This window comes from Crotalus tigris, unplaced genomic scaffold (assembly GCF_016545835.1).
Source record: "Crotalus tigris isolate CLP2741 ecotype Arizona unplaced genomic scaffold, ASM1654583v1 scf7180000020184.803716, whole genome shotgun sequence".
Lineage (NCBI taxonomy): Eukaryota > Metazoa > Chordata > Lepidosauria > Squamata > Viperidae > Crotalus > Crotalus tigris.
In genome coordinates this window covers 421160-447737 of record NW_024097897.1, presented here as the reverse complement: position 1 = coordinate 447737, position 26578 = coordinate 421160, and the positions used below count along the sequence as shown (strand labels likewise).

Below are 26578 nucleotides of genomic sequence, written 5' to 3'. Positions count from 1 at the left end.
TAATTCTAGCTTTTTTTTCCTTGCCAGATAAATTTTAATATTATTGTATTCAGTTCATCAAAAAAGGCTTTTCCCAGCCTTACAGGAATCGTTTGAAATAAAAAGAGTATTTTTGGTAAGATATTCGTTTTCACTGTTGCTAGTCTCCTCAACATTGAAAGTTTTTCTACTTTTCCAAATCCAATTTAATTTGTTTTAGCAGTCTTACATAATTATCTTCTTTTATTGTTACACATCTTGATGTTAGATAAATTCCCAAATATTTAACTTTTTTAACTATTTGAAAATTTGTTTTTTTGTTAGTTGATTTTTTTGTTTTTCTGTTAGATTCTTTGTTAGCACTTTAGTCTTTTCTCTGTTCATTGTCAACCCTGCCACTTCTCCAAATTTTTCTATTTTCTCCAGAGGTTTGGTGCTTGTTTCCAATGGATCTTCCAATATGAAAACCAAATCAACTGCAAATGCTTGTAGTTTATATTTTTCATCTTTTACCTTCAGTCCTTTAATTTCTATATCTTGTCTAATGTTTCTATTCAATACTTCCAATGTTAGTATAAATAGTAATGGAGATAGGGTTGTTCTCACATTTGAGAGAAGCCATGTTCTCCCAACCCATCCCACAAGAGATACGTTATTGTCATACAAAGGAATCAATCCTATAAAATCAAACATTTCTGATAAAGGCTGAGCATTGTACAGTGATGAGCCACTGCAAATTGGAAGGAGGTCACAGCTGTTACCAGGTACTGGCGTGGTGTGCCTTCCATAATGGCAAGTGGGCTGGGGCTGGGAGTGCTGTGTCCAACTAGTAGTGGTCCGAAGATACGTGCCAAGTTATGGTGGTCCATTTGACAGTCAGGGCTTTGCATGACCCTATGGATGGAGAGAGGGATCCATGTAAGTAGTAGTCCATGCTACAGCAAAAGCCTTTCTGCTACCTATCGTTAGCCATGCCTAATATGTACGTGATGGGAAAAGCTGTTTCACACACTACGAGGAGGGATGTGAATTCACACATGAAGCCCAGTTTGGGTCAAGGCTAGTGTCTAAACCTAGAAATCTTTCCTTTTCCTTTAGAATATGGAAGATATCTACAGTTCGAATGAAAACCACACTTTTGCAAGGAGATCATGAAGTCTGAATAAGTTTTAAAAGTTATAGTCTTTGTTTAATGACAATCACTTAACAATCTTTTGAAGTTATGACGGCCTCGGAAAGGATAAAATACTTCTGGCTGCCGTAAAATGTTATGCTGCCCCCTCCCACCCCAGTCATGTGACTGCATTTTGCTATTGTTTTTGCTGCTTTCCAGCAGAAAACGGCAAGAAAGGGATATTACGTATGCTGGATTTACTTAACCACATAGTTCGCTTAATGACCACATCGTACACTTAACCACTGTGGCCCACTTAACAACTGCCCTGACTTATTACCAAAATTCAAAGCCCAATTGCGGCTGTTAAGTGAGAACTATCTGTACTACTGTACATTCCCATGATTTTTTTTTTGTATGGAAGAGGAAGTATTCATAATAGTCCAGCCTCTGAGCAACAGTAGGCATAGTAAATAACAACTAGGCTTCAGTGTAATTTCAACCGCTATGATCACGATGGCAGGAAAGTACGAGATTTCATTTCAGCAAATCTAGAAAGCAAAAGATTGGGATAGGCTGAATTAGATGTTGTGTCAGCTTCCATGAGCAACTGTTTTCGCAAGAAAAAAAGTTTTAAAATGTGGCTCTCTGCCAAGTAGTTGTGCTAGTTCTTTGCTTTAAAAATGTGTCTGATGGGGAGGAATAGATACCACTACAATCTTAACATACAATCCAGCTTAATGAGTTTACAACTGTGCAAATATCTGCTACTGCATTGCAGATCGATCTGAATTAGCAGTGTTATTCTTCTGGCAAGACAGACAAAACACGTGTGCAAGTTTATGTTTGGCTATTTTGTAAAAGATGATTCCATCTTCATTGGAGAACTCAAAGCTTCTCGAAGACAGGTGCAAGTTGGCAAAAAAAAAAAATTCTTTTTCTGCATCAAGCAGGAAACTGGACTGGGTGGCCTGTAAAACCTCTCTCCCAGCTATCTGATAACTAAGGTTTTCCTTTCCAAGCCTAAAGTTGTGCTCACCTACGCAGATGGAGCATGAGAAATGCTAGTGTGTCTCTATTAGTCACAGGCAACTTCATGACAACCTGGCAGAGTTCAGTATGGCAGGCAGGTTCATCCAGAATTTCTGAGTGGAAAGAAAGAGTGATGCAAATCCTTTATACCTTTTTAAATTATCCAGAGCGCTCAGCCATTTAACGTCACTCCTTTTTCATGAATTACAATTTTTTCTAATGAAATTAGAATCACTTCAGGCAGTGATGGCGAACCTTTTAGAGACTGAGTGCCCAAACTGCAACCCAAAACCCACTTATTTATTGCTGGGTGCCAGGTGGGCATAGGCCATTGGGTGGGCATAGCTGTAGTGGACATGGCAGATTGGGTGGGTATGGCCAAGGTGGGCGTGGTCACCTCAATGTTGCTCGTGCAGAGGGACACCTGTGGGGGTGGGCAGGTTTGGGGGAGATCCATGGGGTCTCTGGCAGGTGGGGCAGTAGGCGGGAGGCTTGTCCTGCGGGGTGAGGTGAGGCAGGGTGGGGATGCCATTGCATGGGGCAATGTAAGGGCTAGGGCAGCTTCTGCCTGATACCGTCAGTCCCCCCCCCCCACAGATGCCAGTGAGCGCATGGGGGCCAATGGTGTCCATCAGCAGCCACAGCCTGCCAGCACCTCGACTGGCGCACTCTGGGGCTCCACAGCCCACCGCCAGCAGTTCAAAGAAACTGCCTCTGAGCTGGATGGCTGGCCGACAGCTGAGGAGGCGATGCAGTGGGTCATGCCCGGGAAAAGGAGAGCATGAGAGGCCAGGAGGGATGGTACGGGGGGGAGGGAAACCAGCTGTGTCGGGATGCATCCGGCCACGTGGGACCTCAGTGAGTTAGCAGGCGGCTGGTTGAAGAGGGGCATGCCATCTCCGGGGCATGGCACGTGTGCCCACAGAGAGGGCTCTGAGTGCCGCCTCTGGCATGCGTGCCATAGGTTCGCCACCACTGACTTAAGGCATAACTACCTTAATTGTACAGTGATCCAGGAAGAAACTAAAAGATTTCCAAGAATCGAGCAATGTCAGGTACAAGGAATCAGAAATCAGGATAGACAAGTTTATTTCATGCTACCTCTACAAAAGAATCTGGTCTTCTAATGCTTAAGGGGAATTGGCACCAGATAAAAGTCAACAGACTTTAAGGGGGGGGGAGGCTGGGACTTAGGTCTCTTCCAGGGGCATAGAGACTCCAAACTGATGATGCATTTGATCCCCCACTCTTGGGCTCAGCCTGGTCATATCCTACATCACCCACGTTCCCCTTGGTCCCTTCCACTCCAGAGCTTGATCTGAGAATCCCATCCCAACTCACCTGCTGCCTGCAGGAAGGCAGAGTGCAGGCAAAAGGTAACTAAAGGCTCTTTCAGATTCCTCAGGAAATCCTTGAGGATGCCACAGATCACATGCACATCAGCCACAAGGTCGAGGGAAGGAAGAGCCTCTTGGGAGGAGAGCAGTTTGTATTTCCATTCCCGCACAAGGGATTCTGCCCCTGGCACTCTGTACAGTCCAGCCTAGAGGTGAGCAAAAGGCCAGGGAAATAATTACAAGGATGTGGAACATCCACTGGAGTTGAGCTTGGGCACCAGTCAAAAATCAGAGGGAAGGTGTCTAATTAAAGGAGAGAGGAAGTTATGAAGGTTCTAAAGAGGTTCCTAGCAAATACAGGACAAAAATAAACAGCAGCTGCTGAAGAGAAACAGATTCATTAAATTCTAGGGCGGCGAGGAGCTGGATTTGATCCCTCAACGTACTCCAGAGCACAAGGAGAAAAATGTAACACCTGTTTGCAACTCTTTCATGGGATTGTGTCTTTTCCAGAGATCATGCACCAGGGGTGGATTAAAAAACAGAGCACGATCAACAGCACTGAAACATGAAAGGGAAAAAGATGAGAAACTGAAAGAGCTACATACATACATACATACATACATATATATATATATATATATATATATATATATATATATATATATATATACTGTAGGTCTTTGGTTGTTCGGGTTTTCTCCCGCGTAAAATTGGAAGTGTCTTGGCGACGTTTCGACGAAGTCCCATTCGTCATCTTCAGGCTGGTGTTTTCAGCTTCGTGCTTCGAGCAGCAATGTGTGGTCTTAGCTGTTTCTTCCTTTTAACTGCCAGTGGGGGTATGAACTGATTGGGTGGGAGCTTGGCTGTGTTCTGATTGGGTGGAGGTGTGTTCTGAATGGTTAGGGGCTTGGCTGTGCTCTGATTGGCTGGGGGAGTGTTCTGTTTGGTTGTGCTCAGGTTAGTCTGAGTTGCAGAGGGGTTTAAGATTTTGGGCTGCCTTGCTATTTTTTGGCTTCGCGTTCGTGGTCGTGCCTCCTCTTCATGGAGGGTGTCAGTTTGCTTCATGTATGGATTGGAGGGGTTTAAAGTGGCTAATGATGCAGCTGTGGTCTGGCTTCTGGTTTGTGGTCGTGCCTCATCATCGGTGTGGCTTTGGGTTTGTTTTTTGCGTGGATGTGTGGTGGTGACATCCTGTGTGGTTTTTGTGAGTGTGGGTCTGGTATCATTTTTTGTGTTAGGGAGTCGTTGTCAATAAGGGCGGGTTTCCAAATGGCTGGTAGGCGGGAGGTATCATCTCGCTTGTTCATGCTGTGTGGGCGTTTTTCTATCTCGATGGCTTCTCTGATTATTCTGTTATTAAAATGTTCACTTTTGGCAATGGTTCTGGTATTTTTAAAGTCAATTTCATGTCCTGTGGCTTTAAGGTGTTGGACCAGGGAAGATGTTGGTTCCTCTTTTTTGACTGAGTTCTTATGTTCTTCAATGCGTGCACTTATTCTTCTGTTGGTTTGTCCGATGTATGTGGTGGGACAAGTGGTGCATGGGATTTCGTATACTCCTTGATTTTCTAATTCAATTTTATCTTTGGGGTTTCTAAGGATGGTGGATATTTTTCTGTTTGTGCAGAATGCTGTTTTGATGTTGTGTTTATGGAGGATCTTACTGATTCTGTCTGTGGTGCCTTTTATGTATGGGAGGAGGGCTTTGCCGTTTTCTTGTTCTTTGTCTTGGATTTTAGTGGGGGTTTCTTTTTGGATTAGGTTTGTAATCTTATTTCTATGGAATCCATTGGATGTTAGTACATTGGTGAGAGTGTGTAGTTCGGGTTTTAGTGTTGTTTCGTCAGCTAAGCGTTTTGTTCTGGAGATGAGTGTCTTGGCTACAGAGTTGATCTGTGCTGGGTGGTGGTGTGAGAGAGCGTGCAGATAGCGGTTTGTGTGTGTTTTCTTCTGGTAGATGGTGTGTCCTAGGGAGCCATTGGATTTCTTGTAGACTAAGACATCCAGGAAGGGAAGTTGGTTGTTAGCTTCTGTTTCCATGGTGAACTGTATTTTGGGGTGTAGGCTGTTGAGGTGTGTGAGGAAGTTGTCCAGTTTTTCTTTCCCATGTGGCCAGATTATGAAGGTGTCGTCTACGTATCTGAGCCAGAGTTTGGGTTTGTGATCCGATTTTTCTAGAGCTTGGGTTTCAAAGTGTTCCATGTAGAGGTTGGCAATGACAGGTGAGAGGGGTGATCCCATGGGTGCTCCTTCTGTTTGTTTGTATTTTTGTCCATTATAGATGAAGTATGTGTTGGATAGGCAGTGGTTGGTCAGATCTAAGATGTGTTTGGGGGGGTTATATTTGTTTTGGATAGCTGTCAAGGCTTCTTTGATAGGCACTTGGTGAAGAGGGATATGACATCGAAGCTCACTAGTAGGTCGCTGGGCTGTAAGTTTTGTTTCTTTATGATCTCTATAAACTGGAATGAGTTTTTTACGTGTGAGGTGATGGATTCTGCATAGGGCTGTAGTTGTTTGGCGAGAAATTTGGCTAGGTTTTGTAGAGGTGAGCCTATGGAGCTGACTATAGGTCTGAGTGGGGTTCCTTCCCAACCAAACAGAACACTCCCCCAGCCAATCAGAGCACAGCCAAGCCCCTAACCATTCAGAACACACCTCCACCCAATCAGAACACAGCCAAGCTCCCACCCAATCAGTTCATACCCCCACTGGCAGTTAAAAGGAAGAAACAGCTAAGACCACACATTGCTGCTCGAAGCACGAAGCTGAAAACACCAGCCTGAAGATGACGAATGGGACTTCGTCGAAACGTCGCCAAGACACTTCCAATTTTACGCGGGAGAAACCCGAACAACCAAAGACCTACATATATATATATATATATATATATAATATATATATATAAGAGAGAGAGAGAGAGAGAGAGAGAGAGAGAGAGAGAGAGAGGGGGGGGGGAGGGGGGAAACTTCTCAGTGTTTAGAGAATTTGATGTAGAGACCACATTTTATAAACAACAAAATATCCATTGAAAGACTGTTTAGGTAGTCATCAGAGGGCAGAAGCAATGGAGAAGGTCTAACAAAGGAGGGCTGATAGAACACGTGTTCTCTCAAGCAGAATAGACAATCACTTCTTCTGGACTGAATATCTATCTGTTTTAATTAACTTTCTCTCTGCCCGCCCCTCCCAGGTAAACCAGACAGCAAACACAACTAGATGAACTAATTCTATTTTATGGTAAGGCTACATTAACTTTAGCACTACAAGTCTGAAGGCACAAATTTCTTGCCTCCACTTTGAACTGCTTGATCCCATAGGGTGGGTCCTTCCTAAGTTTCTTTCTCTGATCCTTAAAGCGACTGCAACCTCTTGCCTCCTGTTTCCTAGACAGCATTTCCCCTCCTCATTCTCCAAGGTCACCCATATGTTCCATTACATCTTAGGTACAGTTAACATGATTCTTCTCCGTAAACATATTTAATAATTTCCACTCCCTACTACATTAAAAGCATACAATTTGAGAACACTTCTAAAAAGTTGAATCCCATATACCTATTAAATCCAAAGGGCTAACCTAACTCTATGTTCAGATACCCTAACTGCATATTCAAATAGCTACAGCAGAGAATTCAATAAAGATTAAAAAATCATCAGGGAGTGGGAATTAAGTTTATCTGCAGAGCAAAGCAGACAATGATAAACTGAAGTTCCATCAACATTTCATAGCTGACTTTTGCCCACCTTTCCTCCGGATCCCACTTACCTCTCGCAGGCCACGTTTCTCTATTTGAGCCACACACCGAACCACAATGGGGGGCACCCGAGGCGGCTTGGAAGGCGCAAAATCAGCTAGTATACCCTAGGAAAGAGGTTACAAGCATGGGATAGACTTCAGATCTCTTCCCATCAGACTCAAGTCATCTCAATTCCCAAAAATGTTTTTACCTAAGCCAGGGGTAGGCAACCTTGACTCTTTTATGACTCGTGGACTTCAACTCCCAGAATTCCTGAGTCAGCTGACTTAGGAACTCTGGGAGTTGAAGTCTATGAGTCATAAAAGAGCCAAGGTTGCCTACCCCTGACACAGGCAATGCCTCCCCTCCAAATGGAGGGGTGGGGGAAATAAAAACAAATTAAAGATATGCTGGAGTTGTGCCATCAGGTGTCAGCACTTAGCTGACCTTGGCTGATCTCAAAGAACACTAAACAATCATGGCATTGAAGATCACCAGGAAGTTCTAGGAAAAATTAAGCAGATTGTGGAAAAAAGATATCATCCCTGGTAAAGGGCTTCCACATTATTGCCAAGATAGCTGCAGAGTTCAGCTGCAGAGATCATATAATCACTAGAAATTAAATATGACTTGAGGATGACTACCATTTTATGAGTTTCCTCACCTCTTTCACTCTGGAGTGGGCACCTGGCACACACTGTGAGGGACAATGTTCCTTGCACTCTGGATGTATTAGAAGTTGACATGAGCAACATTTAAGTGCCATCCTCCCGAAGCAAAGCCGGGATTTGCAAATGACACACCAGTGCAGACGAATCACCTTGGACAAAGGACAAGGAAGAGAAGGAAGAAGATGAACTCAGCACAGCAAAAAAAAGATGACATTGGCCCTCTGGCTATTTCTAAAATAGACATATCTAAACTGTAACCTCGCTCTTCAGCCCAATTCTCCCTTTCTTCGAAATCTCAGAATCTTTTGTGTTCTCTACACTTTGGAGAAAGCTGTCAAAGGAAAGCCTAAGTGAATCTTACTTGTGAGCAATCCTTAAGTTACCCCTGAAGTAACAAAGCACACAGGTCTTAAAGCCAAGCTAACATTACCTTAGCTGTACAGTTCTGGAAGTGAGTAGACATTTTCCTCTCAGAACTGCTAGTATAGAGACAACCTGGAATGGTTGTAATAATCTAGTCCAGGTTTTTCAGACTGGGTGGGGGTTCTATGAGAAGCTAAAGGGGGAAAAGGTTTAATTCAACACAGCCAGGGGCGTCATAGCAATTTTTCTAACCACATCCCCGTCACTAAATACTGATTTGCTTAGTTCAAACATTAACCTTCAAGTAACTGTAAATTCATGTCAGAAACTCTAATTCTGCATTGCAATAAGTAGTTTACTTTTTATTCTTAAAAAAAAGTGATAACCATTTTGGAAGCAAATTGGTGTTGCTGGAGTGGTAGCATTCCTGATGAATGAGTGAAGGCACCAATGGTTCCCCCTGAGGTAGATCCAATGGCCTTGCATCCAACATGGCTATTTTGTCCACCAGATTCATCAGTGCTATTCCAGACAGAAGTGAGCTCTGTAAAGAAAAAGATCCACATTCAGCATGAGGTGTATATATATATAAAGGCAGGGACACAGCCATCTATTCTACTCAACTTTTCTCCACATACCTGACTGAACCATGAATTAGCCTATATTCCTACCTCGCATTGCATATTTCACCTGCGAGGGAGGGGGAGGCGGCTTTGGGTTCAAGAGTCTCCAGCTAAGAGCTCAGTGGAATTGCTCAATATGGACAAACTCTGGTTAAGCTGGAGATAGTTCCCCAACCTTCCCCTTGAGCACTAAGTCAGGGAACACAAGGATGATTAATCTGCCAAGCAGCAGAGGAGTGAGAGGGTAGATTGAATATTTGGCAAGATCTCAACACACATATGAAGCCCAGGATCCCATCAGTGAGGGTGTCCAGGAAGGAGACCCAAACCACAAGCCCTTTCCTCCTATATACGGTCACTGAAGTTGCAAAATTCTTAAGAGAACAAAAACTTTACACTTGAAATTGTTACTGGAGACTGACTCGTAAGCAGGGCTTACACGCTGCACTAAACTACAACCTTGGGTTTACAACTCATAAGGTCAGGGTTCACACAACACACTTTTTCACTGACAAGCAAATAATCTTGTGACTGAGTGACATACTGAATGACTGAATCCAATCATAGGTATGATTTCGAGTTTGGATTCCCATTTCTTTGCCTCTAGCTCAGCCTCACTTTCTTCCTTAAAAGGTGGGGAAACAGTAGAAGGAAAGCAGAGAGTACAAAGGGCCTCTCCCATGAATGCAACTGCCCTGAATTACATCTAAACAATAAGGGATTATAAGGCGGCCCTTTCATAGGCTGCCATTACCTCATTCATTGCTACAGTAACTTGGAAACTCCCCTCAAATACAGATGAGAGGAAGGAAGGAACTTTCTTGCATAATTATTAAACATTCTGACAATGCCCTTTCACTAATCTATTCAATTTCAATATGGGTTACCACAATCCCCCACCCCAAGGAAGGGGAATGGACACCTGAGTGCGTGGAAATTGAACTATTTAGCTGGGATTGACAATTGGGTGCTATAGCGTTGGGTGATAAACTGTGAGCAAGGCTTCGTCTGCCACCAATGGCTCTAGACTTCAAGGTCATCAGAGGTAATTCCTTCATCTAGAAATAATTGGAACAGAGAAAAGAAAAGAAGGAAGATATGTGAAATAAGGAACAAAAAATAATCTCTTCAAACTGGAATGCAGATCCTTATATACATATCAGATTTCATATGGACAGAAATATAGGACTGGGTTTAATTTAATCAGTGAGATGTATAGACTTGCAGGCCATAGTTGCACAACATATTTACATATTACTTCAGATGATGATGGCACAGCTCAACTTATCCAAATAAAGAAGGCGAGGTTGTTACAACATGTACTGTATGTACAGTACAACATGTACTGTATTATTTGGTCAGGGACCAAATAAAGAAATAGGGTCCACGCTAAGATATATGTGTCTAAATTGAGTGGGTGGAGTAGAGGAGAGGAACCAGGTTGATAAGAACCAGAAACAGCTCTTGGATGCACAAAGCTCTTATCAGGATAGACCACATGATTGCCAGAGGAACACTGCAGAAGACCCCAGATGGGCTGCTAAGAATCAACCAATCACCAAGCTTGATGCTGAAAGATGGGATCTATAGGCTAGTGATCTTACCAATCAGGAGTTAAGTGGGCTATCATTTTCACTTGAGCCTTTCTTACCTTATTTGATGTCATATTTAAATTCCTGCTTTGCAACATCACATTATCTAATTTCTTTGCACAGCTATTCAATGAAATAGCAGGTTTAAGTTGGTAATGGCAAGAATTAGCAGTTTGCATCTTGAATACCTTCTCATTCATGCATCATTGACAGATACGTACGCTGTTAGTAAATGTTCTAGAAGACTGTGAGTGCTTGGCTGCTACTGCTGGCCGAACCAGGGGAGCCAAGGAGAAACGCTGGAAGGAAAAAACAAAACCTGTAAGCACAAGAACCACGTGAGCTTATTACAGGGAAGTATAAACAATTTGTTTCTTCTATCCCACAAAACATTGTTAGGTAAAAAAATCGGTGTAGATGTCAAACTTTGGTCATAAGTCGAGGACTACCTGTATTTCCCTGCAGGCGGGGCAGGAGGAGGCATGCACGCTCCGCCTCCTCTCCTGCAGCTGCACGCGGGCCGCCGCCCAGCAACCGCCTCGGCCTGGGAGCGCCGCGCATGCGTGGTGCTGCCCCTTGCGCCGGCCGAGGCATAGCTGGCAAGCGGCCGCAATGGCGCAGGCTGACCACCAGCTGGGCCACCAGCTGGCCCAGCCCAAGGGAGGCAAGCCATCCGCCGGGCCTTACGCACACCAGTAACCCTCCCTGTGCCCACCGCTGCCCCGCTAGCCTTACCTTGGCCACCGCACATTCAGTGCGATGGCAGGCAGGCCCAGGCGCTCCTGGGCAGCCATGGCATGTGGCAGCGAGGGCGCAGGCCGACCACCGGCTGGGCCACCAGCTGGCCCAGCCCAAGGGAGGTAAGGCACCCGCCAGGCCCCACGTGCACCAGCAACCCTCCCTGTGCCCGCCGGCCTCCCACCTCCCATCCCTGGCCCTCTTTTACTTACTTTTAGTAGTTACTCAGCAAGGAGGGAAGCTTTCCAGAAAGTTCGCCTTGCAGCACTGTTTGCAGACCGGGGCTTTTGGCGGGCTCGGCAGGGCAGAGACAGCCTGGACAATTCCTATTGGCTTTTGAAAGCCAATAGAATTAGACTCTATTCAAGAGAGTCTATTCTATTGGCTTTCAAAAGCCAATAGATTCTATTGGCTTTCGAACACCAATAGAATAGAGTCTCTTGAATAGAGCCTATTCTATTGGCTTTCAAAAGCCAATAGAATAAGAGGGAGTAGCACAGCTAAAGGGGAAAAAAATGGCAGACAGCCTTGTTTGGCGACCCCCGTGAAATGGTCGTTCGACCCCAAATGGGGTCGCGACCCATAGGTTGAGAACCGCTGCCCTACACCATTTCTGACAGATGGCAGTCCAGTCTCTCCTTGAAAGTTTCCAGTGATGAAGCTCCCACAATATCTGAAGGCAAACTGTTCCATTGGTTGATTGTTCTCACTGTCAGAAAATTTCTCATTTCTAGGTTGAATCTCTCCTTGATCAGTTTCCATCTGTTATTCCTTGTCTGACCTTCAGGTGCTTTGGAAAATAGGCTGACCCCCTCCTCTCTGTGACAGCCCCTCAAATATTGGAACACTGCTATCATGTCATCCCTGGTCTTCTCTTCTCTAGACTAGCCATGCGCTATTCCTGTAACCGTCTTTCATGTTTTAGCCTCCAGTCCCCTAATCATCTTTGTTGCTCTTCTCTGCACTTTTTCTAGAGTCTCAACATCTTTTTTATAGTGTAGAGACCAAAACTGCTTGTAGCATTCTAGATGTGGTCTTACTAAGGATTTATAGAGTGGCATTAGTAGCTCACGTGATCTTGATTGAATCCCTGTTAGTGCAATTTAGGATTGCACTGGCTTTTTTGGCTGCTGCTGCACACTGTTGGCTCATATTTAATTGATTGTCCACTAAGACTCCAAGATCCCTCTCACAGTTACTGCTATTAAGCCGGGTTTCACCCAATCTATATCTTTAGTTTTGGTTTTTCTTACCTAAGTGTAAGACTTTACTTTGTTCTACCTTGATAGGGCTCAGTGTTTGATAGGGCTCAGTGTTCAAGTCTGTCAAGATCCATCTGGATCTTGAACCTATCATCTAGGGCATTGGTTATTCCTTCCAGCTTAATATCTGCAAATTTGATAGGTTCCCCTTCTATTTCCTCATCTAAGTCATTTATGAAGATATTGACAAGTACTGGGCTAAGACAGAATCTTGTGGTACCCCACTGCTTACTTCCCTCCATGTAGCTGTAGTAGCATTAAGGACTACTTGTTGAGTACAGTTTGTCAGCCAGTTACAAATCCATCTGATGGTGATGCTATCTATCCCACTTTTTTTCTAGCTTTCCAAGAAGTAGGTTGTGTTCTACTTTATCGAATGCCTTGCTGAAGTCAACTAATTTAGTCATTTGAAGTTAAAAAAAACATTGTGGTTACACACATGTACAAGATTCTGTTGCAGGAGACAAGACAAACAAACAAATAAATGTTCTGCCATGGCATCTTCACTTACCACTCTGTTTTTGCTTTTGACAGATCTGATCATCCCTACATCCTTGAAGACAAATGAATAACAACAATAAAAAGAAGCTTGAGGGAGGACATGGAAATATGTTATTCACAAGTTGTTTATAATAACAATCATTTCTAAATTTCAGTTTGCAGGCTTCCTCCCCCTTCAGATTTTGTTTTACACCATATATGCAGCATTTTGGAAGCAGAAGAAGACTCTAGCTACCTACCACCTCCAGACATAGATCAATTCCCTAGTACATTCACTGGCACAAATTGCTTCCAACGGCTAACATACATAGATGGGCTTAATTTAGCACACATCACACACATTCTGGAAGCCTCAATAAATAATTGCTTTAATTGTTACTGTCTGGAATAGTAACTGTTTTGAATAATATAGCAATATTTATTTCATTTCAGTTTGGCAGCTTACATTAAAATTATGTTGTTAGACGTAACCCATACTTTACAATGAAGTATACTGGAAATTGCAAGCATGGGATTCAAGTAAATCAGTTTGAAAGTAAAACTGTTTTCCCATTCCCGACATCACTGGCTCATAAGAAAAAATCTTCCACCAACCTTCCTTTTTCCCCATCCCTGGTCTTTTCCCTTATTTTTTTCAATAGATACATGCCAGGTTGTTTGACATTCGAAGAGAGAAAGATTTGGATCATCATATCACCATATTTCACTTATTTGGATACAGATCTGAGTCAGAATTGGCAGTGCAATGGATTTTGGAGATTAGAATCATGATTAGTATCAAGCACTATAGCAAACTTCCCAGATCAGGTTCCTTCCCTTACATGTAGACTAAAAGATCTTCCTCATTATTAATGGGAATTCCTGCAATTCCTGAATTGCATCAGTATAATCTGCACTTCTGTAATGGATAATCTCTAAACTACTTTAGGAACCAGACTTTTAAGCAATTCAGTGCTTTACAGTTGTGTTACAATGCAACACAATGTATTGTTAGTGATTGGTATATATTCCTCTGGCTTTGTTTTCTGCCCCAAATAGCATCACCAATCAGTAGCAGAAATCACCACTCATCACTCTCCTTAATATATAGTGAGATAAGCTTGGGCAAACATGGGCAGGTGCTTAACAGGGAGGCTTTGGTGCCTAAGTGAGAAGTTCCTGGTTCGGAGATGCTCTGTGCCAGCAGCCTGCACTTGAACTATTCCTGAATAAGATTTTCTGGAAGGCAGATAAACTCCACTCGAAAAAATTTAGCCTAGCAGATTAGTCAATGGATAGAGGTGGGGTGTGGAATGAACTGGGAGGGAGCTTGCAGGCACAGAGAACCTGATAACCATGCCAATCTTCTGCCCCACTATTTGAGTCCATCAATCAAATGGACTCTTGTTGGAGACAGATTTATCAGTCTTTAAAGTAGGTCTCAGAAATCGAACCAAGTGGCAGATCACAGAGACAATGGGGAGTTTATCGGGAGCATGAGTATACTTTCTTCTGCAAGGGCAATTCGGAAATAAACCTCCATTTGAGCATGTGCAAGAAATAGGCGGTGATAGTGACACCCATCCTATAGCGCCATGCACAGTAATTCAGTAGGCAGTGAGGAGTGGAAGGAGAAGGTTGTGTTGCAGTTGACTTGTCCACTAGATCAATTGAAAATGAACCCTGCCATAGAAAATCCCATCAAATGTGAAGTGCGTGCAATAATATGATTCCTGTGTGTGGAAAAACGTTTGGCAGCTGCAATTCATCACGAACTGTGTAATGTTTATGGACCAAACATGATGAATGAAGGTGTCGTACATCGATGGTGTCACATGTTTAAAGATGGATGAACTGATGTGCACAATGAGACAAGAAGTGGCCGCCCATCTGTAGTCAGCAATGAACTCGTGCAAGAAATTGACAAAAAGGTCCACAAAGTCTGTCGGTTCATGATATCTTTCTTTACACTTTCCCCAAATTTCTCAGAGCGTTTTTTACAAGGTAGTGACAGAAAATTTGGGATACCACAAGTTCTGTGCTCATTGGGTACCAAAACTCCTTTTTGAGAAGCACAAGTACACCGAATGGGTTCTGCTTTGGACTTTCTCACACATTATGCCGAGGAAGGAGAACAATTCCATAACAGAATTGTGACCAGCAATAAGACCTGGGTGTCATATATGAACCCTGAAAACAAACAGCAATCAATGGTGTGGTGTCATATGCACTCATCAAAGAAACCCAAAAAATCTCGGCAAACATTGTCTGCCACAAAGGTTATGGGAACAGTATTTTGGGATGCCAAAGGACTACTGCTAGTGAAGTTCATGGAACGTGGTACGACCACCAATTTAGAAGTCCACTGTGAAACATTGTGAAAACTCAGATGAGCCATCTATAACAAGTGTCGGGGCATGCTGACTTCCAGTATGGTGTTGGTTCACGATAATGCTCGCTTGCACACTGCTAGATGCACCCAAGAAACTTTGAAGCAGTTCAGTTGGGATGTTTTTGATCACACACACACACACACACACACACACACACCTCTACCAGATTTGGTGCTGAGCGACTGCTACCTCTTCAGGTACATGAAACAATGGCTTGCGTTGCACCGCTTCAATGATAACAATGCACTTCATGATCCTGTTACAGGATGGCTTTATTCCCAGATTTTTTTGCAGAAGGAATTTCAAACTTTGTAAGACATTATGACAAGTGCCTCAATTTGAATGGTGATTATGTCAAAAAGTAATGTAAAGTTGTAGTTCTGTATCTGCGAGTGTCTGTCATTGATAATCAAATGGAGGTTTATTTCCAAATTGCCCTCGTATTTCACACCAGGGCCTTCTATTGCAGAGGTCCCCAACCTTCTGGGCATCAGGGACCGGTGCAGTGGAGAAAGGTTTTTCCGCAGACCAGAGGGGGTGTGGTTTTGCGTACTGTCTGCATCCTGCGGATGGGGCTTTGCTTGTTTGTGTGGACCGGTTGCTGGTATGCCACGGACCAGTACTGGACCACGGACCGGGGTTGGGGACCCCTGTTCTATTGCACCTGCAACCTCTCCTTCAAGCTGGAAGAAAATCTGGCAGACTCTTGTCAATTTCAACCCAGACCTTGATTATGTCAAATCTCTATCTGCTAAAATGGAATAGCAGGGCCCATAAATGGGTATGTCCAGGAACATCTATAAGTATAGCATGGAGCAGCAAAATGGTATTCACTCCCGGTAATAAAATCAGTAAAAAGCAGAGCCACACAAAAGCCTTCAGCCTTGTTAATTTGCTTTCCCCCAACACCAAAGTTTTGTGGCATCGAAGACTTGAACCACTCAGAGTTGCTGGGACTTGATATAACAACAATGATTACAAATGACTGCAGATAACCATCTACCTTATCAAATGCACTAGTGCTATCTTGAGAAGAAAAAAAATCTCTCCACACTAGAGGCAATGATTGAGATGGTTGGGAGTAGAACAGTGAAACCAGAGGTCAGAAAGAAATGAAATGCAACACATAATAAAAATTGTGGCCATACAGGCAGTTAGTGGCTGGATCCAGCTGGATGCGTTTGCTCATGGAATGCAATAAGAAACTTTGCTCCCTGTTTAATCCATGAAAAATCTATGAACAACTCCCGATGAATGTTTTTGTGGCAGAATCAGTCCTTTAATTTTGTGTTACTAGTCTTCTTCCCTTCACACATCACATATGCATATTTCTTTTTTATTATGACACTCACTGTGTGCAATACAGTGGGCTGCATTAGCTGCATTAAAATGTCCTTGTGCTATTTTCTTTGTGATCCATGTGTAGGCTCTGATATCCTACTGGAAGGAATCCTTATGTGCTACCTTGTCAATGAGCATTTGGACAGAATAATAATTTCTCAGGAGACCTGCTTCTAACATATTTCTCCAACTCTGAAAAGCTTGGCAAGTTTGCTCTAAGCCAGGGGTAGACAACCTTGGCTCTTTTATGACTCGTGGACTTCAACTCCCAGAATTCCTGAGCTAGCCATGCTGAGGGGAAAGGGAGAGGTTTCCAAGCTGAGCCATGCTGGCTCAGAAATTCTGGGAGTTGAAGTCCACGAGTCATAAAAGAGCCAAGGTTGCCTACCCCGGGTCTAAGCCCTTTCACTTCTCCCATGTTGAGCTTGAAAGAAAGGAATGAAACTTACAACTTCCTTGTCTGAATGGTCAAAATTGATGTCAGATAGAATTGAGGTATCAGGTTCTTCTACTGCACACATCCCCCTGGGAAAGTACATCAGAATGGATGCAAAATAAATATCTATCTAGGTTTCATTTGTTTTCCCAATCCCACTTAAGCACAGCTCAAATGATAATTATAGGATGATAAAATGCAATGAATAGTGCTACACCCCCCCCCCCCCCAAATCAGGGCAGGGATCTTTTACTACAACATTCCTGACAAATGGCTACTCAGCTTCTTTCTTTCTAGGATTCTGGGGGTGATAAACAGGAATACAGAAGCATTTATACTTTTTTAAAAAGAACAATATCAATGATCTGAGAATCTATGCTTAAATCAGACCTTCTTCCTCATGATACTTAGAAGAAATCCAGGAAAAAACGTGGACCCTGGCTTTTCCAGTGAGGATACTGAGAAGACCCAAGATAATAAAATGGTGTTTTTTTAAAGTCTTGCTCAGTTATGTGCATGCATCCAAGCAAACATTTCTAACAAGAAGTGGGCAGCACTAGCTGTACATTTCTACTTGCTTCTCCTCTATCATGGAAAAACCAGGGAAATATTTTAAAAACCTATTAAGCTAAAACATGACAACTGATTATAAATTTAATCAAATGCTATGTAACAGCTTTGCTGGCTGAGGAATTCTGGGAGTTGAAATCCACAAGTCTTAAAGTTGCCAAGGTTGGAGACCCCTGCTGTATAAGGTCCATGTGCCAATTTATTCCCTCTTGATCTCTGAATTTTCCTCCTTTGTCACTGGTACTTATTTTACACAGTTGTGCCAGAGAGTATGGAGATAAGCCATTACAATTAATTTTAATACTTAAAAAAAATTATAGTATACTTGGAATGCGATTCTCTGTGGCTGTGCAGCATTCCAGGCAGCACTGAATTACTTTGATTCCTCTCTATAGGGTTGGAGATGGAGCACCAATCTCAGAGAGGAAGATCTAATGCCCGATGGTATTCCCATCTCCCCGTAGTTCCCATGTCTGGTGCTTTTGAAGGGAATTCTTGACTTGGAAAACTCTCAAGGAAAAGTGCTGCCTGATCGGCAGAAGGGAATGAGGTTCTTCAACGGTCCATCAGGTCTCTGATCTAGTGGAAAGTTCCAATCATCCATTGGGCAGATTACAACAATTTTCTTTATGTTGCTTGCAACTGGAGAAATCCCAGGAGAGGATGGACAAATAAACATTGCTTTATTTCCCCATCCAGAACGCCAGGTGTGCGAGAGTCATCCCAAACTGGAACGCTTCAAAATTTAGTTCAAGTATTTTAATGTACAATATTTCTTATGGAGACAAACTATATCACCTTTCCAGGGCAGATTTTTCATTGCTTATGGGAAGGTCTGGGGATCATAATTCTTGTGTAAGACTGCATGCACAAGAATGCCACATCAAAGCCTTTTAATTGAAGCTTGGTCTTCTAACACTCACTGTTTTCTAGGCAGTGGGCTACTGTGGTTGAAACACAGCTTCTCAACAATGGCCAGGTCTGCATGTTGATCTTCAGTGCGGGGACTGATCTGTGGGTCCTCCATGAGGAATTTATAGATAAGCTGCAATTTGCATTCCTAGGAGAAAAGAGAACAAAGAAATCCTCTGAGTGAAAAGAATAAAATTATGCTCAAGAGAGCCTCTGGCAACTGAAACAAGGGTTGAACCTGGGTGTTCTCTCAGGACTTGCACTGATAGAAAATTAATTATCTATTCTCACCTTGCATGAACTTTCAGGATTTCATTAACTTTACATTAACAATTTATTTAGAGCTATCAGAATAAATTAGATTAAACTAGGATTCAAGTTTAATGGGGATAGTATCCCAGGGCATGTTGATTCTCTTCTACAAAGGGAAGTATCTGAATCTGAGATTTCTCTTGGGATTCCCTACTACATAGTTGTTTTTGAACCAGCTCTCAAGGAGGAATCTGGAACATGAGCCATTTGGGAAGAACTGAGGACCAGCCCAATTCCAAAGCCCTTTGTAAAGCCACCCAAACACAGGGTAAACGTAGACCACTTGGAGAGCAGGTAGAAATTTATTTTACCCTATGACAAGACAAGCAAATCATGTTTGAGAGAACTTTTTCTCAAAAGGACACAAGAGGGGCAAACATTGCACATTCCTACTTCTGCTCTGTAACAACAGGCTATTTGAATCTATCAGAGCACCCCAACCCCATTTCGAACTATCCTGCCAGGGATTTTTATCTTGGATGCTGTTCATTGCTGCAAAGCTGCCTAGCATTCACCAGATTGACAGCTGTTTCTCAGGAAATGTACATTTCTGCCCTGAGAAGAAATGCTTAATTCAGCAGGTAGTAAAATAATAATAATAATAAAATAGAAATGCCACCATCCTTCTCAATCCCTCCCTCTCCAGGTAGAAAAGTTTTTGTCAATTTAGAAAATACAGAGTATGGGAGTTCGCTCCAATGTGTGTACTAGGGATTAGCAGAGAAGATGTTGAGGAGGGGTTCTGCCTAAAAGGTATGTGGTGGCAGTGTATGGCACACCAAAGGGAAAATGAACCTAGGGAATTTAACATGGAGGACATCTGAGGGAGAATGGGGGAGCCTTCCAAATGTCATCCTATGGGAGCAGCTCTGTGTCATGGTTCTGGCTGAAAAGCCCAATGAAGTAAATCCACCAGAGATATTGCAATCTCTAACATAAAACTTTATTAGGTATAGCATGCCGGCACAGTAAAAGGAATTCCAGCTCTGGCAATATGGCGGGAAAAAGATAATTAAAAGAGTAAAACCTCCCCTCCCCTCTCTGACAGTTCAGGTCACATTGTCCAATTAGTCTTTGAAAGGTTGTTATGGGAAAACAGACTCTGTTCGCCAAAACATTTCTTCAGTGACCTCAGTAGAAACCACCTGTGAATTCCAAAATCTTTTCCCCTCCCCCAATACCTGTAGGCAAGCTAGAAGCATCATGGCAGTTCTAATGCAAGGAGTCTTCATAGCTTGACACCTGTTGCTCTAGACCAGAGGTGGGGAATGATGGCCCCTTTATGACTTGTGGACTTCCAACTCCCAGAATTCCTGACCCAGCATGGCTGGCTCTGGGAGTTGAAATCTACAAGGGATAAAAGGGCCATCCTTCCCCACTCCTGTCCTAGACAAAAACATTTTTGAGAAGTATAAAAATGCAATAGGTGCACTGAATGAGATATGGTAGAAATGTTAACACTGACACTACTATAGTAGCCATTAGCCTCATACTCTTAAATATGGTTCTATTGCCACGTTTTCTGGTACTATTAAGAATTCAAATCCAGTTATAGCTGGAAGGCCAGAGGTGGTCCACTCTTGTTTTCAGATTAAGGGGCTATTTTCCCTAAAACCTATTACTTGACAGAAGAGATACTATTTATTTTCCTATCTCGTCCACTCACGGTGGTTTTTTCATTCTGGGAATGCTGTTTCTGATAAGAGAATAAAATCCACAAACCTGCTTTTCCAGCTCAGCTTCTGCCCAACGTCTTTTCTTCATTTCTACCTCTACTTGGTTCCGGGCATGTTTCAATTTCACCTGCAGCACAGAACACTCAGATTCTGATTGGCGTAACTGCTGCCTTGTCTTCCTCAGATCACAATCCAGCTGGCAGCATCGCTGGCGCATCTCCTCAAGACACTCAGCAATCTGAAGATATTCTGAACAGATGCATGGGTTCAGTATCGGGATCTTGATGGCAAGGGCTTAGAATTACCTATGTGTAAATGAACTTTGCAAGTACATATGTATCTTATATCTACCCAAGAATAACATGAGTTAAGATGAAAAATATCAAAATGAACCAAGAGAATGGGTTCCCCTATGTATTAAAAAAGGGGTACAGGAAGTGTAATTTTCTCTCCATTCTTACATAATCAGAGAGTTTTCTGGATTCTGGCTAACCTGCTTGCAGGAAGCACTGATACTATACCCAAAATAACACAGAATGCTTGAATTAACACAGTTCCACACCATTTTCTGTCAAGCTCCACTAACAGGATTCTAAAGATAATATGATCAAAGTTCCATTAGAACAGCATCCTCTTAGCTCACTGATTAATGGGCCAATTGAATTGCCCCAGTTCTGACAGCTGCCACGGTAAGGACAGAAATATTTAATAAGAGATTGTTCAAGAGGTTGTATTCTTGTCTTTGTACCAATGCTTAATTGTTCTACAGAATCCATCCCAAGTTGTGAAAGAGCCAAATTAACAAGGGCCCACGCCAATACAGCTATTCTCTTGAAATCTCAGGACCTTCAGAGGGAACTGTACTGGATTCCCTCTTCTTTCTCATGCACCTTAAAACATTTCTTGCTATCTTTACAGCATTTTGCAATTGTTAGAATACGATGCTATTCAGGTGTTTTGAATTTATAGCACCTGCAATCCATTACTTTTTATTACGCTGCCTGACTTTAGTGAGAGTTGCAACCTCTGGAGAGCTTCAGGTCACTTATTCGTCCTCTAGAACATGACCTTACATCAGTGTTTCCCAAACTTGATAATTTTAAGGCATGAGGACTTCAACTCTCAGAATTCCACAGCCAGCAACGCTGGCTGTGGAATTCTGGGAGTTGAAGTCCACATGCCTTAAAATTGTCAAGTTTGGGAAACACTGCCTTACATGATGGGAGTTGACTTAAACCAGGGGTGTCAAACTGCCAGCCTATGGGCTGGTTGCATAATGCGGAGGTCGCACCAACCCCAGCTCCAGCAATGTGAAAAAAGTTGCGATATGTTGTGAAGTGGCGAGTTTGACACCCGTGACTTAAACAGAAAATGGTGCTCACGATCTTTTCTGATACTCTCACTTTATATATATTGTTTTGCTTGTGAGCCAGATATTGTTCTAAAGATTGCTTGAAAACAGCAAAACCATTAAATAAGATCAACACAAATATGAAAAGTAGCAAAAATTATATATACTGTAGACTTGGCAGCCAGTTAGATGGGATAAATCCAATAGTAGGGGAATGGCCATCAGACAGAAATGGAAAGCACCTGAAGACTAATTGATGAGGGAGAATAGTGGAAAACTTTACTTGCTCTTCAGTTCTGCTTGTAAGATTCCCTTGAGAATCAAGTTGGCTCATTTATATACTATTAAAACTGTAGTTTCTATAATATCTCATTGGGCAAAACAGCACTTCACAGGCAACAATTTTTGAACCCAGGTACAGAATGTGTACAAAATACAGAACCCATGACCCCTGAGGCAATGAAAGTTGAGGAAGTTGTGCCTGTTTCAGAGCTGCTACTTCAGGAGAACTATGTTGCACATCCTGCCTGGACTATGCCCAACCCATGCAGCACTTCTTGCACACCCCCACATGCATTGGGGTTAGCATGGAGCCCTAAGGTGTGGAGTTAGATACCTAACCAAGCTGGTGCTTCAGATGGACCTAAAGCAGTGTTTCTCAACCTTGACAATTTTAAGGCATGTGGACTTAACTCCCAGAATTCCACAGCCAGCAATGCTGGCTGTGGAATTCTGGGAGTTGAAGTCCACATGCCTTAAAATTGTCAAGGTTGAGAAACACTGACCTAAAGGGAGCTGGAGAAGCAATAGCAGAGACTCTGCAGGTAGCATTTCAAGTCATTGTCTTCTGGGCATCTTTAAAACTTGCCACTCAGTTAAACTTGTTAGTATATGAAGGGAAAAAATTCTAAAACAACTGAGGAGTAATCATATTAATTATATTTACAAGTTTAACAGAAATCAAAGCTAGTCTTTTCCCTGACTCCCACTTGCTTATTGTAGATACAGCTGAGACCCTGCCATTGCAAAGCTGTACCTTCCAACGGTACAACCTCAACAAAGCTAATCTGAAGTTTGTTTCTGTTTGAAAGACAGCCGCAGAACATCAGTTTTTAATGCAGGTTCAAAAGTTAACAGTGCTATAGAAACAACATGCATACATACACATTCCAATAAAAAGTAACCGGATCAGATTAAAGGAATGGAATGTTATCAGACAAATGCAATTCAGCACAAACACACTGTAACATGAATCCAAGGAATGAAGAATTACTCAGTGGCAAGAGCCTAAATATAAATATCTAAATGTATTATTTATATTGATATAGGTACCGTTATCCTTTCCAGGCCAAAGGGCAAATTGCTGGAGCCCATACAAAGTAGAGGAACATAGCTCTAATGGACAATGTTCAACCAATCACAAAATACACATTTATCAAATTATGAGCTTGCTTCTTGCCATCTTCACCAGCCCTCTGAATTATGTTTGTAGTCATCTATCATTATTTTCCAAGAATGCATGTAGCCTATGAGGCCCAAAGCATTCCTGTATTCCAGTGTTTCCCATGAGGACTTCAACTCCCAGAATTCCACAGCCAGCAACGCTGGCTGTGGAATTCTGGAAGTTGAAGTCCACATGCCTTAAAATTGTCAAGTTTGGGAAACACTGCTGTATTCAATAAAGATTAAGTTAGAGACTGGCTTTCTGTGCTTCAACATATCCACTCCCCACACCCATCCCCTTTTAAACAAGAAAGCTAGGAGAATAAAACGTTAAAGTGTTCTTGAGTGAAGAGCTTGAAAATACCACAGGAAGTATCTATAGATATACTGATACTTAAAAATGCGGGGTGGACAGCTTCAGAGTTATTTCAATCCAAATTTGAAATTTCTGATCATTCAGTGAGCAGAAAGCTGGTACTCATAATTCAGCAAATTATTAGGGGCATGAAAATATTGTTTTGTCATTCCAATCTTCCACAGACTGGGCAAAGCTATGAGAAGTAAGAGAATTATTTAGGACAAAGTTTATCCTTTATGTCTTCTCTTCGGTTCAGACTACATAAAAGACTATGTGAACTCACAATTCCTAGTTAGCACACAAGTTTCATCCTAACATAGTTGTAAGGTCTAAGGTTGAGGAAGACTGCTTTCATAGACAGCACTGTGTTGCACAAAGGAGTACTGACAAACAACATTCTTGTAGAACAGAAGGATGTACCCAGACTTTTACCTGGCCTTAAGAAAGCAGGGACACAGAAAGAGGCAGACAATTACTTTAGGTCATTGGGGTGGGCAACTATGACAACTTTACAACCTGTGGACCTCAATTCCCAGAATTCCTGAACCAACATGGCTGGCTCAAGAATTCCGGGAGTTGAAGGCCACAGGTCATAAAGTTGTTTTATGGCTTGGGGCCTCAAATAGTGCTTAAATTAAATTGGTCATTAAAGCTAACAGGTTCAGAGGTGAGGTAGGAAGGAAATGGGTGCAGAGATGAAAGGACAGTGAGCTGGAGCCAACTCACCTTCTTCAACTCTGCTGCTGAAATTGGCAAGCTCCAGGAGTTGGTCCAAGTGATTCATAAGCAGTGGGCCAAAGCGATGCATCCTGCTATAAACAAGGATTGAGAAGGAACTTTAAAAGACAGAGCAGGGCAAGCCTAGGAACTGTTTTTGCCTTAAGCTCAGCACTAGGCAAGGCCTGCTATGAAGCAATAAAACAGACTTGTCTTCAGCTTCTTCCCTTCAGTAGCCAAGCTCAACCTCACCACTGCTTGAAAAATTCTGCAACGGGACCCTCACATGTATTGTAGAGTTTAGTTGGCCTTTTTCCTCCTCTGCCTTCCAGATAAATTGGTGTTTGATTAAAAGACTTTCCCCCGTTTGCTATTTTTACTTGATTAACTTAATTTCAGCTTGACTGTCAATTGTCTAGTCGAGATGCTGATTCCCAGTCCATTGTGGAGTCTGCTAATGTTTTAAGGGAAGAGGAAAACAATAGAAAGATTAAAATATATTCTGATATAAAACTTCTCCCAATGAATTACCAAATTACCCAGAATACCCAGCCATCCGCTAGTCATATTGTGTAAAATTCCTAGGAAATGAAGTCCAAATCGTGGTGAATTTCTCTCTTTCGCTCTCTCGGAAATTCCTGTTTTTTATCTAGAAAAAACATCCTTGCCAGACTGGGAACTGGAAAATGAACGCGCGGGCGGGAGCGAAGAAGAGAAGAAAAGCCAACTCCCGTTCCATAGTTTTAATACCCTTAAGAGAGCAAAGTGAATTGTAAGCAAACACACCCTGCAGCCAAACTTTCAAATGTTAATCAATCCGGGGCGCAAATGTTGGCTTCCGTCTTTCGGAACGCCTCGTGTTATGTAAAAAAACAAAATCCCTCCGGCACTCGGTTGAAAAAAAAAACGGTCCCCGCCCACCTCTTAGGCTTCGAGAAGTAAAAGTGGTGAATTAGGGCAGCTGCATTACGAGGATAGGGGTATTTAACGGAGTTTCTTGGGTTTCTTTAAAATTTACACCTCCTTTCCTCCTTAACTAGAAGTGGCCAAATTTGGTGCATGTTTGCGCTTCGGATTTATTAATGTTATTACGTTCCATGAAAATAATTAAATGCCCTATATTTTGCTTGAAGACTCCGTGGTGTTGTTTTTTTAAAATATTTGCTTTAGATCAGATCAATTGGATTATTTGTTTTAATTTAAGATGGCTCTTGTCCTCAGAAGATATGGTAACCTACAATTTTCTGTTCTAGGTTTGCATATACTGTCACCTTGAAATGAAAAATAGCTACCAGCATATCCAACCTCTAGGCATCTAGGGTTAACTTAACTAGCGTTAACAATTTCCAAAAGCTCAAAATGGGTGCCTTTTGGGAGAGCTGTGCAATTCATCGTCACAAGATTTAGTTTTAAACTGCGGCATACAGAGTTCTGGTTAAATAATGGCTTTAATCTAGTTTGGGGTAGAGATGCGACCTGAAACAGAGTGAGCCACAAACTAGTTGACTCTGGTTTAACCTAACATTTGATGGAAGTCACCCAGCTCTTAAGATTGCTTTCATGTGTGGCAGGAAAGTTGGTAGGCAGATACTCCTAAAAGCAGAAAAGTCTTGTGAAACTAATCTGATTTTTTTCTGCTTGACAAGGATGGAAGAAGGATTGGTTGGAAAAGGTCTCCAAGTAGAAAATAGATCCTCCACAAATGCAAATGTGTTTAAGATAACTATTGTATAGAGTCAAAACTTTAGGGCAGTGGTTCTCAACCTGTGGGTCGGGACCCCATTTGGGGTCGAACGACCATTTCACGGGGGTTGCCAAACAACGCAGTCCACCATTTTCCCCCCCTTTTCCTTAGCTGTGCTACTCCCTTTTATTCTATTGGCTTTTGAAAGCCAATAGAATAGACTCTCTTGAATAGAGTCTAATTCTATTGGCTTTCAAAAGCCAATAGGAATTGTCCAGGCTGTCTCTGCCCTGCTGAGCTCGCCAAAATCCCATTCTGCAAACGGTGCTGCACCAGTTGTGTAGTCCTCGACTTATGACTGGTTGAGTAGTCCTTGACTTACGACCGGTTGGCGGTTGCGGCATTAAAAAGGTTGAGAACCACTGCTTTAGGGGGAAACATTGAGAAATTGACAT

General features: G+C 42.5%; 1 protein-coding gene across 5 annotated transcripts in view; it reads right to left on the bottom strand.

Moving 5' to 3' along the window:
• LOC120318343 (rac GTPase-activating protein 1-like) overlaps positions 1–25282 on the bottom strand; it is a 29152-nt gene extending 3870 nt beyond the window's left edge. For 2 of the 5 annotated variants that reach the window (XM_039365820.1, XM_039365815.1), the window contains exons 1-14: positions 24979–25263; positions 24449–24534; positions 20617–20819; positions 18594–18730; positions 17114–17189; positions 12962–13003; positions 10672–10749; positions 9781–9916; positions 8622–8779; positions 7866–8021; positions 7231–7326; positions 3467–3668; positions 2133–2238; positions 741–873 (exon numbers count right to left, since the gene is read on the bottom strand). In XM_039365820.1, coding sequence (XP_039221754.1) covers positions 741–873; positions 2133–2238; positions 3467–3668; positions 7231–7326; positions 7866–8021; positions 8622–8779; positions 9781–9916; positions 10672–10749; positions 12962–13003; positions 17114–17189; positions 18594–18730; positions 20617–20819; positions 24449–24534; positions 24979–24995 — 1626 coding nt within the window. In that variant the 5' untranslated portion in view covers positions 24996–25263. Of the gene's footprint in view, positions 1–740; positions 874–2132; positions 2239–3466; positions 3669–7230; positions 7327–7865; positions 8022–8621; positions 8780–9780; positions 9917–10671; positions 10750–12961; positions 13004–17113; positions 17190–18593; positions 18731–20616; positions 20820–24448; positions 24535–24725 lie in introns of all 5 variants that reach the window. The other 3 variants (XM_039365818.1, XM_039365817.1, XM_039365819.1) reach the window with 3 other exon arrangements.
• Positions 25283–26578: the final 1296 nt, after the last annotated feature.